At 46.5% G+C, this 20,808-nt stretch overlaps 1 protein-coding gene across 6 annotated transcripts; it reads right to left on the reverse strand.

Moving 5' to 3' along the window:
* Positions 1-6,032: 6,032 nt before the first annotated feature.
* LOC128344640 (zinc finger protein 345-like) lies at positions 6,033-17,912 on the reverse strand. Of its 6 annotated transcripts, none has more exons than XM_053295206.1 (6): positions 17,769-17,912; positions 15,372-15,889; positions 13,937-14,051; positions 13,353-13,435; positions 13,062-13,188; positions 6,033-8,613 (listed from the first exon to the last, which is right to left on the reverse strand). In XM_053295206.1, exons 2-6 carry the CDS (start codon positions 15,684-15,686, stop codon positions 7,001-7,003), a joined length of 2,253 nt encoding a protein of 750 aa, XP_053151181.1. In that variant the 5' UTR covers positions 15,687-15,889; positions 17,769-17,912; the 3' UTR covers positions 6,033-7,000. The 6 variants fall into 6 exon arrangements, with proteins under 6 accessions (XP_053151181.1, XP_053151180.1, XP_053151178.1 ...); XM_053295205.1 differs by having other exon boundaries at positions 15,372-15,934; positions 17,769-17,835; XM_053295203.1 differs by having other exon boundaries at positions 15,372-15,934; positions 17,756-17,811.
* Positions 17,913-20,808: the final 2,896 nt, after the last annotated feature.

A 20,808-nucleotide genomic window follows, 5' to 3' on the forward strand; every position in this document is an offset into this window, starting at 1 on the left:
TGTGTGGGAGCTTAAGCTACAGTTCTATATTATATCCAAACTCAGCAGTTTTGAATGTAATATGGTACTAACTGGCAAAGGTAAAGTGTGCCTTCAAGTCAGTGTTGACTCCTGGTGACCACAGAGCCATGTGGTTTTCTTGGATAGAATAGGTATATTACTGCCCGATAGAGGTGTTTCCCATAGTCTGGGAAACATACCAGCTGGGATTCGAACCGGCAGCCTCTGGCTTGGTAGTCCAGCCATTTCCCCGCTGCGCCATTAGGTGGCTGGCAAAGGGGCACCCCTTAAAGTGAGGGCTCTCTTCTATTTAGTAGGAGGAGAGCACCTCTCTGTATCCAACCTGGCACAGAGTCCCTTCAAGTAGCTGTTCCAGCCATGGCTGGTGCAGGTGCCGTGGGGGCGCGGGGTGGGGACCTTCAGGTGCTTCCCTCTCCTCCCGCCACACCTGAAAGCTGTTGTGAGCTGTGCTGCACCGCCCAGCACCTGCTGCTGTGGAGCATCGGCTCCCCCACTCAGCTGGCCATTTGCGTGGCCAGCAAATGGCCTCCATGCATTTGCGGAGGCCAACTGAGTGGCGGAACCGATCCTCCGACCCAGCGGGTGCTGGGGGGGTGGGCTGCTGCTCACAACAGCTTTCAGGTGCGGCGGGAGGAGAGGGAAGCAACTAGGAATTTAGCGTTGAAGGTGCCTCCCACCGCCCCCCACCCGCCACAGCGGCACCCACACCAGCCGCCTCTGCTGTGTTCTAAAAGTTTCCCTGCCCCAAAGCGAATGTTCCCTTTCCGCTTTCTTTTCACTCGATAAACCACTTGGTGATCTTTTTCTCTTTAGAAATGGTATATATTCATGATCGTAATGAAATAATACTATAATACATTAAATATATTGTAATTATGATGATATAATTAATAATACTTTATTAAAACAAAGAAAGCCATTTAAACCCACAAATATGACCATTATAAATGAGGATGGGTTTGATTGCCATACCACAGTGTGAGAAGTACAGCCAGAGACAGGGCATTTATTTTGAGAACATGCAGCCTGAGGAGGAGGGCTGTATCACTCAAAAGCTTGCACACGGCATTTAGAGCATGGGTTAGTCATAACTGTGGTATTATACTTTTAATTGTTTTAATGCTAACCTGGTTTTCAGGGTTTTAATTGTTCTGATAGTTTAATTGTTTTTAAGATGTTTTCATTGTTATATTTATATTTCTGTTTTAATTGTTATTGGTTTTAATGGTTTCTGTTTTAATTGTAAACCGCCCTGAGCCATTTCAGAAGGGCGGTTTAAAAATCGAATAAATAAATAAATAAATAAAAAAAATTATGGTTCCTGTGAAAGCTGGACAGGAATATTTCACCTTCAATTATATGGAAGATGAAAACTCTCTCTCTCTCTCTCTCTCTCTCTCTCTCACACACACACACACACACACACACACACACTCTTTTGCAATTACCTCATAGTGACATCCACACTACAGCAAGGAGTACAATCGATCCTATATGTATCGGAATATCTTCTGAATCTGCAACATACAACCTCAATGCTTTGCTAACCATATACATTAGCAGCTTACTATTTATTATTTTTACATTTCTATCCCACTTTTCCTCCAAGGAGCCCAGAATGCTGTACATGGTTATGTTTATCCTCACAACAACCCACCAGTGCTAAGGATTGGATCCACCACTAAGAGTTCAGCCAAGTACAACTTGATTACAAAAAATAAAAAAATAAAATAAAAATGAGTGTTTTGTACTTTGATTTGTAGGGAAACAAAATGTTTGTTAAGTAGCCCACCAAGACTTCAAACAATTTTCAGGTAGTCTGTGGGGAAGAAAAGTTTGAGAATCTCTGCTCAGAGCTTAGGCATGGGCTGGGCTGCTCCTTTCCTCCCGGTAGTCTTTACTACATGACCCACTAACCCTAAATATGCTGCGCCTCTTACCTGGAGATGTAGATGTGTTTCAAGCGGCTGCTACTTGATTTGACCTGCTATATTCTTCATCACTTTCCCTGAGTGGGCAAAAGGCACTTCAGTTCTGCGCTCTTGAGGTGGCCGTCAGGCACCCAACCCATTTCTGCCGATGCTCGTAATCCTCCAGTGTTCCCAAAGGGAAGACAATGGAGTTCTGTTGGCACAAACAGCTGTGATTGGGGGAGGACAGCATCAGACAGCCCACACTGTGTACCCAACACTGTAGTGAGAGTGGAGGAAAAGCATGCCCACTCCATCCTACCCAAACTGGGACTAGCACACAATTATTTCCCCTTCTGTCTGCCTCAATTTTTGCTGATGCTGTTGCCAAAACAGCTTATCTTAGGGCTGCAAACAGCACCCCTCTTTGTGACCTGGACCTGTGCGATCACAGCGTCCATTTTCCTCATACCTGAGCTCGCGGGCTCGTGAACTCTGAGCTTGCCTGTAGTTGGCAAACCTTGCTTTTGATCACCTGGCACAAACCAAGGAACATAGGAAGCTGCCTTATTCCAAGTCAGACCATTGGTCCATCTATAGCTCAGTATTGTCTACACAGTCTGGCAGCAGCTTCTCCAAGGTTACATGCAGCCCTATCTCTCTTGGCCCTATCTTGGAGATGCCAGGGAGCGAACCTGAAACCTTCTGCATGGAAAAATAGAGATGCACTTCCCAGAGCGGCCCCATCCCCTGAGGGGAATATCTTACAGTGCTCACATGTAGTCTCCTATTCAAATGCAAACCAGAGCAGACCCTGCTTAGCAAAGGGGACAATGCATACTTGCTACCACAAGACCAGCTGCCCAAGGTCATAACAACAAAAGACTGAAGGGAGTCATCCCCAAAAAGCTCTCTTTATTGCACTGCCAGAGAGAAGGAAAGCTTGCGAAGCAGTAAAATAAAGTTGTGCCAAACCACAGAGCCCTGCGGATTTATTTGGCAGAATACAGGAGGGGTTTACCATTATCTCCTCCCACGCTGTATGAAATGATGCCTTTCAGCATCTTCCTATATCGCTGCTGCCCGATATAGATGTTTCCCATAGTCTGGGAAACATACCATGGGGATTCAAACTGGCAACCTCTTGCTCTCTAGGCAAGTTACTTCCCCACTGCGCCATTAGGTAGACCTCAGGTCAAAACACACTCTCAGGGGGAAGCAACTCACTCCCTTTCGCAAGAGAGATCGCTTCAGCTAATCATCTCTGCAAAAGCTCAGATAAGGACCTGGGCACCACTCAGGATTAAATCCAAAGTCTCCATCTCTCTGGTTGGTTCCACAACTAACTGTTCTAAGACACAGTCATTTAGCACATCTAGAAATTTGGCCTCTCTGTCATTACCTGAATGTGAATTTACCCAGTCTATGTGTGGGTAGTTGAAGTTACCCGTTATGATCTGGAGGGCGATAGCACATCCCTACCTCGTAATGTTACGCATAATGATTCTGTGGAGGACTCCAGTCCATCTAGGTTTTCTCGCTTATTGGAATCTACCCCTTCTTTGATATACAGTGCCACCCCCAGCCCTCCCCTCCCTGTCCCTTCTATAGAGTTTAGATCCAGGAATAATCATGTCCCATTCGTTTTCATCATTCCAATAGGTTTCTGTTACACCCAAAATATCTCTGTTTTCATTATATCTACATTCTAAACTGTTGGGGGGGGGGAATTAAAAATTATCAAATTGCCAGCGCCAGACAGCACCCACTCAATAAAACCCCAAATGTGAAATTACTGGCTTTTTTTGCAAAAATATGTAGTTTATCCCTTCAAATCAGGCTCTGTACTGAAGGCCTGGAAAGCAGCCAATGTAACAAAACACTGATTTTCAAAAGGGGATCCAGGAAATTACAGACTGGTTAATTTATCATTTGATGATAAATGAGCAAATTGATGAAAAGCATTCTCAACGATAAAATTGTTAAGCATAGAAGAACAAGCCCTACTGAAGGAGAACCAGCATGGCTTCTGCAAAGGTAAATCTTGCCTCACCAAACTTGTGGAGTTCTTCGGGTGTCAACAGTTGTGTGGATAAAGGTGATCCAGTTGACATAGGAACTGAACACTTTGCAACCCAACTCCCTTGTGGGGATGGTGACTGGAAAACCTTTTGAACTACAGACAGGTGGCAGCCTCAGTCTCTTCTGCCCACTGGGGCATCTCATCCTCTCATTGGCTGAGCTGCCAACCTGGGCCCTCGTGGCCTACCTCTGATTGGTGGAAGATACACAGCACCCCTCCATGTATCTACATAAGAAACTCTTTAAAAGTTGTGCATTGTTTATGTAAAGTCGTCAGCTGCTTTCTATTTGCTCGACCCCATCACAAAGATATGTAAGTGCTTTGCTTAGACTGTAGAATGTGTTAGGAGCTAGAAATTACTTGTTTTATTTTACAAATGCCTGCCTATTCCCCTAACCACCTTGGTTCCTGTAGATTACTAAAGCAATCTTTTAGAAAGAACAATCTTGCCTCTCATGTGTGCATACTCAAGAGACTCTGGAGTTGCCGTTCCACACAAGCTGACCACTTGGTTGAGCTATTAAAAAGGAAACTCAAGCCCCCATTAAAAAGGGGGACTCAAGCCTGGCTCCTGATCTGCAAGGACAGAGGGGTCCACTAAAGGTTGATTCAGACCCAGACTTGAATTTTTTCTGGAAGCAGAGAGTGGTGGCGCGACTACTGGACCCGCACTGGAGCAGGGGTGAGTGAGTGAAACTGCTTAAACTCCAGTGGGGTCTCCTTTACACCTGGGCTTTCAAAAAGCTTTCAATAAAGTTCCTCATCAAAGACTCTTGAGTAAAGTTAGCAGTCATGGGATAAGGGGACAGGTTCATGTGTGGATTGGTAAGTGGTTGAAGGTCAGGGTGGGAGGTAGGAATAAATGGGCAGTTCTCTAAATGGAAAGAAGTAAGAAGTGGAGTCCCCCAGGGTGATCATCACCAATATTTAGCGATTCATACTGCGGCAAAAAAACAACTTCACACATTCACTCATGGGTTCTGAGCTGTCAGTGTCTGACCAGAAGAGGGATCTTGGGGTTGGCTGCTGTGAAAAAGGCCAGTTCCATGCTTGGAATCATTAGAAAATAAAACTGCTAATATTATGATGCCCTTATAGAAAACTATGGTGTGGCCAAATTTGGAGCACTGCGTACAGTTCTGGTCACGATACCTCTGAAAGGTCATTCTAGAACTGGAGAAGGTGCAGAAGAGGGCAACCAAGATGATCAGGGGCCTAGAGCATCTTCCTTACAAGGTAAGGCTACAGTACCTGGGGCTTTTTAATTTAAAAAAAAAAGATGACTAAGGGGAGACATGATAGAAGTCTATAAAATCAAGCACCTTGTGGAGAAAGTTGATAGAAGTTTATCTTTGTCTCACATAACACTAGAAGCAGGGGTCATCCCATGAAACTAATTACCAAGAAATTTAGATCCAACAAAAAGTAGTACTTTTTCACACAATGCACCCCTAATCTATGGAATTCTCTGCCACAAGCTGTGGTGACAGCCAACAACCTGGATGGTTTTAAGAGGGGTTTAAATAAATTTATTGAGGACGAGTCTATCAATGTCTACTAGTCTGAGAGCTATAGGCCACCTCCAGCCTCAGAGGCAAGATGCCTCTAAATACCAGTTGTAGGGGACCCTCACCTCTTGCCTGTGAGCTTCTCAGAGGCATCTGGTAGACCACTGTGTGAAACAGGATGTTGGACTAGATGGGCTTGGGCCTGATCCAGCAGGGCTATATTCTTATGGTATTTTCTTAACTAACTCAACGACCACCAATCAAACATTGCAACTTGAATCGCTGCAGTATCGAGATGTACTCCTCACAATAACCTGTGCTGGAAAGGCAGTTTAAAACCCTGAGAAGCAATCCAGATTGAAGGCATCTCCCCACACCTCAGCCAAACATGTTAAAAGCAGCTGGAGGAACTGCAGATAACTGGATCAACTATTTGATTTTATCTCAAGCATTTAAGAGGAACCTTTTTAAAACCCAAAAAGTTTAATAGCACCTGTAAACAGAGAAGACTGCATAGCCATTACTGTTTATTTTTCTGACTGATCTATGGAACTCATTGACATTTGATACAGTACTGAGATACTTCACGCTCAGAAACAAAGCAAACAGAGGTGGCATCTCTGACAAAAAATGGAAGGGCAGAAGACAACCGGGCAACAAGGTAAGCAGACAGTGCATTCAGAACTCAGCGAAATAAAGGAGTAAGAATAATATAAACATTTCCATCTCCACTTGAAAAATGATTCTGTCCCCCTTAAGATGAGGGAAAGTGTTGGCAAAAAAGATGCATCTGACAAAATCCATCAGGTGTATCTGTCTAAAGTGACTGTGGCTGGACTGGGGTTATGTTGTATTTCTGGCTAGACATCTACTATACAGGTGGCACTTTGAGGAAGCACCAGAGGCGCTCTTACCACTGGACCTTGAGGCTCTGGCCCGTGGCCTCCTAGGTCTGGGGTGGGGGCTCCTGCACCCACTCCGTGCTGCCCCACCACTGCCCCTGCACCCACCAGGCGACTCCAGCCTAAGTTAAGATGGGCACCTTATGAGCAATCTGAATGATTTTTAAAGCATAAACAGGCTTTAAAGCATTGTAACTCTTATCTTCAACTATGTTCCTTGGATAACTAAATTCCATTTTCCATTCCTACTAAAACAGCAAGCTTCCTGGCTTAGCAGGCTCTGAAACAATCGTGACTTAGAGGGCTCTGAAAAATTGGCTCTCCACAATCTAGGTGCAACATGCTACCTACTACTGATATGGCCTCTTTTGTGTGTGGATATTTTGATCTTTAGGTTAGATCTCCAGTTGAAGCTTTTTCCACACACTTGAGCTTTGACATAATTTGCTCACAGCAAATAGATTGTAAGCTGGAGCTGAAGCTCTTTACACACACTAAATATTGATATGGTTTCTCCCCTGTGTGGATGCTTTGATGGCAAGCAAGCTGCAAGATCTAGCTGAAGTTCTTTCCACATTATAAGCATTGATATGGTTTCTCCCCTCTGTGTATTCTTTTATGTGAAGTAAAGTCTTTTTTCAGACGGAAGGTCTTTCCACAATCTGAGCACTGATATCTTATCTTTGGTTTATGTGTTTCTTGATGTTTCTTTAGCTCTGAGCTGCAGTTGAAGCTTTTTCCACACTCTGAGCATTCATACGGTTTCTCCCCTGTGTGGTTTCTTTGATGGTAAGTAAGCTGTGAACTGTACCTGAAGTTCTGTCCACATTCTAAACATTCATATGGTTTCTCCCCTGTGTGGATTCTTTGATGGTAAGTAAGCTGAGAGATGTAGCTGAAATTCTTTCCACATTCTGGGCATTGATATGGTTTCTCCCCCGTGTGCATTTTTTGATGGGAAATAAGGTTAGAATTATCAGTGAAGCTTTTTCCACATTCTGTGCACAGATATGGTTTCTCTCCTGTGTGGATTCTTTGATGGGAAATAAGGTTAGAATTATGAGTGAAGCTCTTTCCACATTCTGAACACTGATAAGGTTTCTCTCCTGTGTGGATTCTCTGATGACAAGCAAATTTTGAGTGGTGGCTGAAGCTCTTTCCACACACTGAACAATGATATGGTTTCTCATTTATGTGTATTCTTCTATGGGAAGTAAGCTCTGAGATGCTGCTGAAATTATTTCCACAGTCTGAGCATTGATATGGTTTCTCCCCTGTGTGCATTCTTTGATGGGAAATAAAGTGAGCATTCTGACTGAAACTCTTTCCACATTCCGAGCACTGATATCGTTTCTCCCCTGTGTGAATTCTTTGATGCTTAGTAAGATGTGACATCTCCCTAAAGCTCTTTTGACACACTGAACACTGATGTGGTTTCTCCCCTGTGTGAATTCTTTGATGGCAAGTGAGCTGTGAAATGTAGCTGAAGTCCTTTCCACATTCTGAGCATTTAAATCGTTTCTTCCCTGTGTGGATTATTTGATGGGAAGTAAGTTGTCCTTGCTGACGGAAACGCTTTCCACACATTGAACACTGATATGGTTTCTCCCCTGTGTGGATTCTTCGATGACAGGTAAGCTGTGAGATGTAGCTGAAGTACTTCCCACATTCTAAGCACTGATACGGTTTCTCCCCTGTGTGGATGCTTTCATGGGAGGTAAGGTTAGCTTTCTGACTGAAGCTCCTTCCACACACCAAGCACTGATATGGCTTCTCCCCTGTGTGGATTCTTTGATGATTAACAAGGTCCTTTCTCAAACGAAAGTTCTTTCCACATTCTAAGCACTGATATGGTTTCTCCCCTGTGTGGATTCTTTGATGGCAAGTACGATATCGCCTGCGGCTGAATTTCTTTCCACATTCTGAGCATTCATATTTTTTCTTAACTGTATTCATTCTTTGATGTGTGTGAAAGCTTGAGTTATTTATGAATTTTGCAAGTTGAGAGTTTTTATTATTTCCTTTGCCATTGCAATCCTTCATTTGGACTGGAATTTCAAAGACGTCATTACATTCAGAAGCAGCAGCTTTCTTCTCCCACAGATATTTTGCTTCCCTTTTCCTCTTCTGCAATACATCCTTTTTCTCATTCTTCCCTCCATTACCTGCAGGAATAAAATAAAGAGAGCCTCCCAGTGAGGGAGAAACAGAGTTCAAGTCAAAGAAATCCAGTTACTGCTGTCTGAATTTTTAAAAATCAATTTTTTTTACATGGGGAACAGTGTTCCCTCTAAAAAGCATTCACAGATGTTGTTACTACAACTCCCAGAACCCCCAGCTGCAATGGCTTTTGCTTGGGGATTATGGGAGTTGTAGTTAACAACATCTGGGAATCCCTGTTAGATGGAACACTGATGGGGAACCTAATCCTTTTGTATGAATCAGCCCCTGATCACTGGCTCTAACTGGCATAATTGATTTTGAGGTGCTCCGCAAGCATACAGACCCAGGTTCAATCTGCTGAGGGAGAATCAGAAATAAGGGAGCCAGGAAGTCCTCTGAATCACACCTTGGAGGCTCACTGCCGATCAGAGCACACAACACTGAACAAGGTGGACCAATGGCAGCTCCATCTGGTTTCATCTGCTATGAAACCTCCTATGACAAAGACTCTCCTGGCCCCATAGGTTGGATCTAAATAATCCATCACTATAATCTCCCCCTTCCACAATTCCCAGAGTCCCAGAGTCCCCATTGGCTATTTACTGTGTGGCTTCACACATCATGGCAGCAAATAAGGCAATGCCAACCTTCAGTTTCCAGCAATTGCGTACTTCAGGCACAAGCTGCAAGTTCCACTCCCTGTACCAATACTGACTTCTGCAGTTGCATTTCCCTTAGGGAATCCAACACCTGTAACTTGTCTTCATATCCAGCTGACAGATGCCTGGTTCTTGGAGGGAAGACCCAATGATATTTGTGGGTTTGGGCAACATTCCGAAGGCAGAAATGGAAGTGGAGCTTGGAGGCACCTTACTTGTGTAACAAGAGGGCTCCATGCATCCCCTTCTTAATTTTTGGTGGAGAATGCGGACAAGGAAAACACGTGTGCGTTTTCAGACCCAACCCGTGTCGGTGGCAAGTTCTAAGAGAAGTCGACATTGGCACAAATAGGGAAAAAACAGTGATGGTTCATGGTTAAGGCAGAAAGGGTTAAACTCCACTCCCTTTCCCAACTTCCCCCTGTAAACCAGGTGCCTTAAAATGGGCTTACAATTCCTCCCATCCATGGTCCCTCATAGGGATAGCAGCTCCTTGGAGTAGGGTCTGGAGTGACTTGGGGAACACTCTGGATCATTTTGGAATATCCCGGGTATAACTCACTGATCTTGTTTCATCATCTACTGCAACACTGTCAGCATGCCCACTGGAGAATATCACTGAATGAATAGAAGAGTTTTCATTTTTCTGCTTCCCATTTCCTGCGGGTGAGCCCAAGAGAAAGAACCTTTTTCCCAGGTGATGCCATCCATGGTGATCAACCAGTACAGTATCTGGAGGGGTCGGGCATCTTGGTGTTAAATGGCCATCACCACTACTGCCCTTTGGGCAGAGGACACCTCAGTAACAGTTTCTGTCTTGGTTGGGTCCCCCATACCAAGACAAATTCATGAGGAACTCTTCATCATCTTGGTGGATCCCCAGGGGCAGTTCTGGGTCAGGGTGACAGGGATTGGGATTGGACTCAGAAACTAGAAACAGTCTTTTTTAACCCAATGGGGCCCCCTGACTATCTTATCCCCTTCAGCTAGATAGTATGCAACTCCATTGGTGCTTTCCTGATGTTTCAAGCTTTTGGACTAGTCACCTGGACAAAGGTAAAATGGGGATTTATTGAGTTGAATTCAGCTAGAACAGGGCTACTCAACTTTGGCCATCCTGCAGATGTTGGCTTATAACTTCCATAATCCCTGGCTATTGGCCACTATGTCTGGGGATTTTGGGAGTTGTAGTCCAAAAACAGCTGAGAGGGGGGGTAGGTTGAGCAGGCCTGAGCTATAAAAAGCAACTAGTATTGATCCACTGATCCCAAAGGGCTGAACTCAGCTTCCTGGCCGACTATCAACAGAGGTCTAGCAACGGCTACTAGTCGGAGGGCTATAGGCCACCTCCAGCCTCAAAGGCAGGATGCCTCTGAGTACCAGTTGCAGGGGAGTAGGGCATGCCCTCAACTCCTGCTGTAGGCTTCCAGTGGCATCTGGTGGGCCACTGTGTGAAACAGGATGCTGGACTAGATGGGCCTTGGGCCTGATCCAACAGGGCTGTTCTTATGACTATTCATGGACTTCAGCCACTTCTGCTAGCCGCTTTCCCAGAAATGCCTTCAAAGCTGACATGGTCCTCCCCCCTGCTCGCAGTGCTCACCTGGTGGCCCAGGGAATGCCTTCCTCCTGGGGACCTGGCCCCAGAAACCACCACTCCCAATTCATTTGTATAGCTCCACCCCACCAGTCAAGCCACAGCTGGAGAGACAGGCTGCAGCCACTTCTCCCTGCCTGAAGACAGGGTCCCCAAGGCCATTCAGGTTCCCTCTTTGATACAACCCACTAGGCCTCTTGAAGTCCAGATGGACACAGCCTCTAGTCCCATTCCCCAACTCCATGTGGGAAAATGGCGTCCATTTCTCTGGTTGCTCATGTGGTCCTCTAGTCTGTCCCTCATTGTCTTTCTCTATGTGTTTTGTTCCTTCCTCTTGTCTTCTAACCAACTCCAGTCCACTCTAGGGACCAGAATCCCACATCTGACTGTCCCCTGCTGTCACTATGGATCTCTGTACCGACTTTTCTCCCTTTTGTACCTGATTTCACTCCAATATTCTCTGTCCTGTCTTCCCCTTGGTACACCCTCATTCCCCTTCCCTCCTTTTAATAGAATACAATTAATATAAGCCCACACTCACACACCTTAATCAACCAAGTGACTAAAAATGAAGGTTAAGCAATAGCACCTAGACACGTGTTTCATCTTGTGTGTTCAGTGTCATATGGGAATGCTCCCACATGTTCAAAGCATTAAAGCCTCACTTCGTATTCAATAAAATCAATTTTTTATGGAGACTCCAGGTTCTGTGAGTCAATTATTTCTGGGAGGACAGCTTAATTTATAACCACGCCTTGTGTTTCAAGAGGGATACACGGCACCCCCTTGTAACACTTGCACTATGACATGGGAGCTGCCCATTGGCTGTTTCTTCTAACAGAATTCTCACGTATCAAGTTGGGAAAAAGGCATGGAAAGTAAGCTAAATCACACTCCGAAAGAAATCATGTAGTGCACGGAAGAGAAGGGGAGTGAGAGCCCTGTCCCTTTGACACCCCTCCTAGAATAAGGAGTAGCAATGGCAGATGTGGATATACTAGAACAAACCTCACTAGCCCTCTTCAGATGTTATGAGTGCCCCCAGAGCTTGCTGTTACAGCAAGCAAATGCAGAGGCAGTCCTGATGCCCTGCTGTCAATTGTGCAGACAAGCACAGTTACTGCGCTTCACATCTGAAGGGGCCGTTGGAAATATGATCATGAGCTGCAACCTGACTGGATGCAGGAGGCAGCTCATGAACTCAGCACAATAATCCTTACGATGCCACCCCTTTCAGATGAATGGCACCATGATCATCTGCACAAGGGGGGTGACTGATAGTGGGGCGACAGGACTTCTTCCCTACTTTTGCCCATTGTGTAACCATGAGCGCCCAGGGTGCACGTAATGTTTGAAAAGGTCTACTGAATCCTATAAATCCAGACTAGGCTGAGCACTAGTCTAGGCTGGACTACATAAGCCTTGGGCTTGATTCAGGAGGGCTGTTCTTATCTTCTTAGCACTGGAAGAGAAAGGGGGACATTTTAAACCTAAGTGAGTTTGATTGTAACAGATCAAAAACTTTTGGGGTGGCAGCTATTACTACTACATATGGAAGCCAGGCCCCTAAGTGAAGTGTTGTGTTTTCCCAGGAGGAGAAATAGGGAATTTTGGGTTCAAGTTTTATGAGAAAGAGCCTTCTTCAATTTAGCCAGATGGAAGTTGATAAGACTTCAGGAGCAAGGATGGTAGTTGGATACAAGGAAGTACCAGTTATTATACCAGCAAACAGGTGGGTGGCCTTTCAAACTGAGAAAATTCTGCCTCCCAATGAGGAATGGGCTGGGGGCTTCCTTAAAACGTGCACTTAGCATAGAGATGGCAGTGGGAAAATAGATCTTGTTAACATCAGAGAAGGGTCAGATCCCACACATATGTGCCAATATCAGACACAGAAGGGGCAACGTAAGGGACAACACTCAGGATTCCAAGATTATTATTATGAGGAGATGTGGTTGCTGTGCTGAACACTGTTTCCCGTAAGGGATTCCCAGATGTTGACTACAACTCCCATCATCCCCAGCCACGGGAATAATGACAGTTGTAATAAACAACATCTGGGAATCTTTGTTACAGGGGACACTGGCGCTAATCTATTTTGAATGTAAATATATGGCATGTAAAAGCTGGGAAGAGCCACCAATGATGTCCTCAACCACAGCCCTCTAGTTCACTGTTGCAGATCAATAGAAGCCGCAAAGGGAAGGAGACGCCTTACCCAGAGAGGCCAGATGCCCACAGATCTCCTCCATGACTTCTGAATGCAGAGCCCGTTGGTCTGGATTCAGCAGAGCCCACTCCTCCTTCCTGAAACACACAGCCACATCCTCAAAGGTCACTGGACCCTGAAAGAAGAAAGAAACATTGTCGCTAATGCAGCCAACCAAGAAAGGAACAAAGATGTAGTGCCTGGAAAGCTTCCTGAGTGGCTGGCTTGGACGGTCTAAGCCAAGGGGATAGAAGCCCCCAGGCTGTACCCCCCTTTTCTCCTGCATGAACCCTCCTTTACCTGGTCCAGTTGCACAGAGGCTGTTTCTGCTCTTCCAGAAAGGGGAGAAGACCTGGATGGAAGAGCCAGTGCGACTTCATCACCTGTGAAGGAGACCAAAACCAAAACAGTTGCCCGATCATCACAGAAGAGGCCTGTCCCGATGCTGCTTTGTTTTATGTAGTATACACATTTTCCCACCTTACCTTTCAATCCCAAGATGGCTATCACATTTTAGGACAGCCATATAAAGGTTTTTCAGAAGTAAAAAATAACCTCAAGCAGAGATTCAATCAGCCACTATGCACAGACTAAAATCTGTGATGATATTAAAAGCCACTGAGAATAAGCACACCTTCAGCTGCTGCGTAAATGTCCTTCCCCACAAACAAGTTCCAAACAGGCTGTCAAAGCAGCTGATGAATACTGGCTACATTCAAGAGAATGAGATCAAGTTAAAATATGCTTCGACTCTCTGGACAGAAAAACTGCTGCTTTTGTGTCTACCAAGGAAGGGGGAGTGATGATCAGCAGACAGCCTCCTGGGAAACCATCCTTCCAGCAGCAGGTGGGCTAGTTCACAGGTTCACTCTGGGACTCCTTACCCAGCAAGGTGGCATTTGCTTGCACAATCCACCTGGACGGTGTCCCCTCTCCATGGTCCAAAGAAGCCATCTCTGCCACCGAGAAATCAGTTTCTACTTTGAATAGTTTCTGGCCCTAAAAGACAAAGAGGGAATGGAGAGACGGATTCGCCGATCGTTTTCACTTTGGACCGCTTTTCCTTACAGGAAGGAACTAAAATCTTCCATGCACTCTCATGGGACAGTGCTGTATCTTCCTCAGTGTACCTTATGCAATGCCTCACTCAAAAGGATTTGTGAGGTTTAAATCGGGATAATCAGCTGCTGCTCCCACCACGTTCAGCACTCTCCCTGAGCCCTTGAGCCTCTCAAGGTAGCTGTTTTAAACTGGCACAACAATTCTATCTTAAGATGGAAACTGACAATGAAGGATGCCACTTTAAAAAGGCAAGCTCTTTTTTTAAAGTTAAAGATTTGTTGCAATGTTCAAAATTTAATCTGTCATGGTTAATAAGAATTCACACTATAACAATGTTAGTGATTTTGAAAAACTTATAAATAGTATTTTCTATGCAAAGGCTCAATAACTACTCTTTACAAAATAGAAAAAACATGTAGATGGAACAGAAAAAGCCATAACTATACAAAAGAGTGGAGTTAGATTTAGATAAGAATGTTGGATAAGACTGTTGAACAAAAATATGGAATCAAACCTGTTTTAATTCACAATGTTTGGATATTAGTGAACTAAATGTGAAGGTGATTATTAGATAGTATACAAACTACTCCAATTTTCACATATGTTTAATAATAATCCTTCACATTAGAGAAAATGCAGTGAAACTGGGTCTTAAAGCTGTCCAATGATCTTAAAATTCTGATTCAGAATTTAGCAAGATATAACCAATATTCAATTCAAAAGTACCTTAGATTTAAAGGTCCTCTTATTAAATACAAACCAATATTGTCTACATAAAATTCTAGAGTAAGCAAAACTCCTATTTCATCACACCTTGGACAGGGGTCTTCTCACTAGTGGCTCCGAGACGGTGCAACTCTGGTCCAGGGAGGTCCCCTCTGCTCTGTCTCTCTTGGCTTTCAGACACAAGGCAAAGGCAGATTTATTTCAGAGGGTCTGGGGTGGTTTAAGATAGTGGTAGATTGTGTGGCTCTATTTGCTGTGGCCACTGTGTTTTGTTCCAATTGATTTCTACTACTTTTTACAGCTACTTGAACACATTTTCAAAGCTACCTTCTGGATTTTAATCAAAATGTGGCATAATCAATATCACAGAATCATCTTCCAGGTATGGTGCAGTCAAAAGAAAAAAACTTGAGACAGCCTTATTGGAATACCATCCCTGTCCCGAAATGGGCTAACAGTGGGGATGTCTAGGATAGCTTCATACATATTTTCAGCCCCTGGGAGGTACCAGGATGAAAGAGATGCACTTGCCTGCTGCTCTGCCTGCTTCTTGGCCTCCGCCTGGCTCAGGAGGAAACCTTCTGCCAGGGCCACTGCCTGGGAACTAGTCTCTGCTCCACATTCTCTGATCCAGTTCTCCATCTCCAGGGGCATGACGCTTAGGAACTGCTCCAAGATCACGAGATCCAGCATCTGAGCCTTTGTGTGCTTTTCTGGCTTCAGCCACTGACAGCAAAGACTGTGGATTCGGCTGCAAATCTCTCGGGGGGCCCTGGTCTCCTGGTAACAGAACTGTCTGAGTCTGCGGGACTTTGCAGCTGAGCTGGCGGCGTCCTCACCCAGCATCTCCTGCACGGTTCTTTCCCAGAGTTGCTCTCTGTCTGCTTGGCAAGAGGGTCCCTTCCTGCTGCAGGACCAGCTGAGTGTCCCTTTTCTATCTCTGCTCTGCACTCCAAGGCAGCTTCCAGGAATACTGCAAGATCTCCTTGCTCTTCGGTAAGTCTCTCTCTTAATGCAAGGACTGACCAGGCAGATGGAGCTCTTCAGTCCTGCCAATGCAACACATTACACACTGCAGAATGACATTCTTGTAGCTGAAAGGTGTTTTGGAAACAAGAGTGAGTGATTCTAGCTAGCAACCAAGGTTTCTCCCTCTAATAAAACAAGGGTAAACCCATTTGAAAGCAGTTCCAAGTTTTCCAGAGGGCTGTCTGGGTTCCTTCCTACAGGATCGCACCATCAAGACCTCCTGGCTAAGCACACCGGCAGCAAAACAGCTCTGGGGATGGTTGCTCCAGGGTTCAATGTGGGGTACGGCATCTCTCACTTCTTCTTCCCTTCCCGATTCAAGAGCTGCCTCTGGCCTTGTGTTCCCATTTACTACTTGGGCTCCTCTGCCCCCTGACATACACTTCCAACTCCCCTCCCCATTTCCCTGCCTTGCAGTTCCCACCCAGCTTACATTCCTGCCTCTGAGTCCCCTACACCCAAATACACTTTGCACTCACTTCTCATTCAACCCGTTTAATGTTTTTTCCAGTGCATCCAAACTTGAGAGGAAGAATCAGAAGAAAGGAAAAGACTTTGCTGCCAGGACCTGCTGGCTTAGAAATTCCCCATTGATGGAGTCAGGGGGTGACATGCATCGGGGGAGGGGGCATGGTGAGGGGAAGGCGAGCTCTATCACTTTCTCTTCCCAGCCCCCGTTTTCCTCCCAATCTAGAGCTGCCTCTCTGCCTCTCCCCACACCCAGCTACTATCTAGGAGTCTCCCCTGAACATTTCTAATGCCCATCCAGACTTTCCTGCCTGGCACTCCTCCTTCTCTCTAATGTCCTCTGCTGTTTGCATTTCCCAAACAGGTGGGATGATCAAAGGTCACCATCTTCCAAGGGCTGGGAGCTGTGTAGGAAGGCGGTGTCCCAATGCACAACTTCTCTTTTTGCAGATGCTCCCTTCCAAATGTGGACCTCCAGTCATGTTACCCTTTGGACTGAGTCTGCCCCAGAAGGAAGCAAAGCCTCACCTCACCCCGATTCTTCTAGCCCCTGGCCCTAATTTTGCATCTGGGGATCATCTTGATATTATTCTGCATTAACCTTTCTTCAGAGCTGAGAAGCTGAATTTGAGCAGGGGGTGGGCAGAGTGCAGTGTGTGTGCAGAAAGAGACAGCACCTGTCAGGATCTCCTGGCTTAGAAACTCCCTAAAGATGTTATGGAAGCCAAATTCATATGTTATATTCAACAGTCATACAGGTGTACAGTGTACACAGGTATGGATCTGTACACAGGTATTCACATGTTACATTGAACATAGGTATAGCAGTATACCTTTCTCTCCAGCATCTCCAACTGAGCATTTTCAGTGCTCCCTCCCGTCTCCTGCCTGGCACCCCTTCCTGCATCCCACATGCTCTTTGCCCTCCCCAGAACTCAGACTGTGTGTGTGTGTGTGTGTGTGTGTGTGTGTGTGTGTGTGTGGTAGGGGGAATCCTAGACCACCTTCGCACAAGGTGTGGAGGACTTTGCATCAATGGGCTGATCCAATGCACAGTCCCTCTTTTCTTGCAAAGGCCCACTTGTGAATGTAGACACACACACACCCTCGCTTCACCCTTGAGGTGGGAGTCTGCCCAGGCTCCGCTGGGTGCTGTCTCTCCCGCTTGCTAATATCCTGCCTTTGCCTCTCTTCAGGGCTCAGAGGCTAAAACTGCGCGTTTGGGCGGGAGAGGAGACAGCAGCTCCCCATCGGGGCAGCGGGCAGGAACAATCTCACTAACCCCACCCCACCCACCCCCGTTCCCGGGCACCTCATAGCCCCTCCGCCACTCTCCTTGCCACCCCAACACACACCCCACTCCGGAGCTCCCCTCCAGGGCACTTCATAACCCGCCCCTCCTGCTGCACCCCACATACCCTCTGCACTCACCACCAGCTCCCCAGCAAAGACTAAGGCTAGCCGGAAGGGAAAACCAATGGCTGACTTCCGCAAGGGGGACGGGCGGGACGCTCTCTGGGCTCACGGGCCTCTCTAGGACTCCCCACTCTCTCTTTTTAACCCTCCTCTTGCCCTGTCGCTGCAAACCCGGGAGTACTGTACAGCGCAACCTTTTGAGGCTTCTGCTGGAGGAGAGAGACCGGGGCGGAGGAGGAGTCGGGGGTCCCGCCCCGCCCTGGTGGCCATTCCTCCTTCGCCGCCGCTGCTCCTCTTGGGCATGCTTGCTGCCTCTGCCCCCAAGGGCCAGGCTTTTGCCTGGGCTGGCAACACCTTGGTCTCCCCAGTAGCAGGCAGGGAGCGGGGCGGGTGGGATGGGGTGGGGCACAGAACAGCCCCGGAGCAAAAGGAGCGGAAGGCGGGGGGAGGGGGCGCTCTTCTTCCCAGCGCTGGGATCGGTCCGCAAGCAGCAGCGCAGAGCAGGCTGACATCCCCCACGGAGACAGGAGCCCTGACCAGGCAGGGTGTGAACCATCACCCGCACCTATGGAAAAAACAGCCAACACACACAGGGATGTAGCTAGAATTGGCCCCCAGCTCCTGAGGGCCCCCCAGCTCCACCCTTCCCTATTTTCTTCATTATCTCCCCCACTCTAAGGGGCTGCCAGAGAGAGGGGTGAGCACGGCCCCCTCGCCCCTACCTAGGCCCCTGAGCCAACATCAGGGGTTGCCTGCCACTGCCGAACGAAGTCATGATGCAGGGAGCACAAAACCTCTGAAACCCGAGGTTAACCCCAGCTCAGCACTCAGTGGATCAATCCATGGCCTGGCAGCATCTCTCCAGGTAGCAGGTCTGAGGAAGACCCTCAGCCAGAGTGCAGTGGTTAGAGTGCTGGACTAGGACCGGGGAGACCCCAGTTCAAATCCCCATTCAGCCATGAAACTAGCTGGGTGACTCTGGGCCAGTCACTTCTCTCTCAGCCTAATCTACTTCACAGGGATGTTGTGAAAGAGAAACTTAAGTATGTAGTACATTGCTCTGGGCTCCTTGGAGGAAGAGCGGGATATAAAATGTTAAAATAAAAATGCTGCCGGTCAGTGGAGCTGTCAGTCAGGAGCTAGACGGGGAAAGGATCTCCTCTCTGCAAGTCTGGATAAGGCCTCTTCAGACAGCTAACAGAAGCATCCACAGCTCACACTGCTGAGTTGCAAAAGCCCTCCAATACCTTGGCTGCCTGCAGGATGCCCCAGCTTCACTCGCTGGTGTCTCCTGGTCTAAGTATCTGGGGACTCAGGCTGAGGAAATGTCCTCCTCCTCTTCCTGAAATCCTGGAGAACTGCAACAAACTAAGTTTTTGGACCAAGATTCTCAGCAAGCATAATAGTCTAGGAGCTAAGTGTGCAAAATAACGATTACATGGCAAAATCTGTGAGAAATTTATAGGGGTGGACGTAGGGAACCCGCGGAGGGGATAAGGTCCCACCTGAGGCTCCCCTAAATGTTTTGGGTGCACGGGTTAGCCACACTCCAAGCCATGCCACCTGCATCACCTCAGAAAGAGGGGGTGTGGTAAGTGCCGGCTGTGCATGGAACCACCAGGGGCGATTCGGTTCAAATTTAAACCAAAATTGAACCAAACCGCCATTCCGTGAACCAGTTCATTGGAACCGACAGGGGAGGGGGGTGATTCAGGTTGTGCACACGAACCATGTCAAACCAATTCGACCTGATTTAGGATGCTTGTAAAAGGGAATCCAATAAGGATCCCCCTTTACAAGAATCAGGGATCCCTAGCGACTAAAGTTAGGTTGAAGGAGGGGCCAGGCGGGTGGTCACCTTACCTGTGGCAGCTCCAAGGTCACATCAGCAGGCTTACGGGGGCTCTTCTATGCTACATTGGTGTGTGTGCCCCATTGGCATGGGCTTGATTCGTGCCCTGCTCAGGCACAGAGGCCACTGGCATGACCTTCCTTCACACATCTAGAGTCCATTTGCGTCACCACGCAAATTTGTAGTCACTCAAATGGCCTCCACCCATGCACAGAGGCTCAAACCAGGCCCCCGCTGATGGGGGGGGGAGCACCAGTGGGCCTAGAGGAACCACTTCCCCTACCCCACCCGCCCTTTTCAACCCAATTTTTCCAGCTAGGTATCCCCAATGCTTGTAAAGGGCCGGGGAATTCTTACTGGTCAACTCCTGCAGTTGCCCCAGGACTTTGGTGTGTGCTCCCTGTCCATATAAGAGCTTCTCCATCTCTGGTTGCCTTCAAGAAATTATTTAGGATACATCTGCTTTCTCAAGCCTTTTGCTGAAACTATTATAAAATGTTTTTTGTTAAAACCATTTTTAATTTTTATGATTTTAAAATAGTTTTGAGTTTTCTCTATTTTAAGTTGTGTACAATCACTTTGAGATGTAGGGGCTAGGTCTTTTATAAATGTGATAAATAATAAAAAAGTAAAATTTAATTTCACCCCCTCACACTGCATTTGTGTATGTGTGAGTGAGAGAGCAAGCTTCTTTTTTTAAAGCCAGGGTCCTGTTTCTTTAGCTCATATACAGATTTTCCCACATGAATAGAAATGTTACATAATCACCCCATTCACAGGACCATATACACCCAGGTCAGAATCTATCTAGGTATATATGGTTGTGTGAATGGAGAGACAGGTTTACTGGGAGCAACAATCTAGCTTATAAGGTTAGTTCCTAGAATTTTGGATCAGATATAAACAAAGAAGAAGTCTTCTGTGGCAGATAGAGAGGTGGGAGGGGTGGAAGATGGCCACAGCAACAGTTCATGAACTGTCCTCCAAACAGAGAACAGAAGTCCTCAACTTATAAATCTAAAAAACCTCTTTCCTCGTATCCTATACATCTGCCCTAAAGGGCTGATCAACAGGGAATACAGACAGATCAGGTATGCTGATTGGAGTGGAAGTGTTTTGCAATTTGTTGTTCCATTGATTTTATTACTATATTATATTGTTATGATATAAACCTGTTCCTAATGTGAGCTCTCAGATCTGTAG

Source organism: Hemicordylus capensis, chromosome 2 (assembly GCF_027244095.1).
Source record: "Hemicordylus capensis ecotype Gifberg chromosome 2, rHemCap1.1.pri, whole genome shotgun sequence".
Lineage (NCBI taxonomy): Eukaryota > Metazoa > Chordata > Lepidosauria > Squamata > Cordylidae > Hemicordylus > Hemicordylus capensis.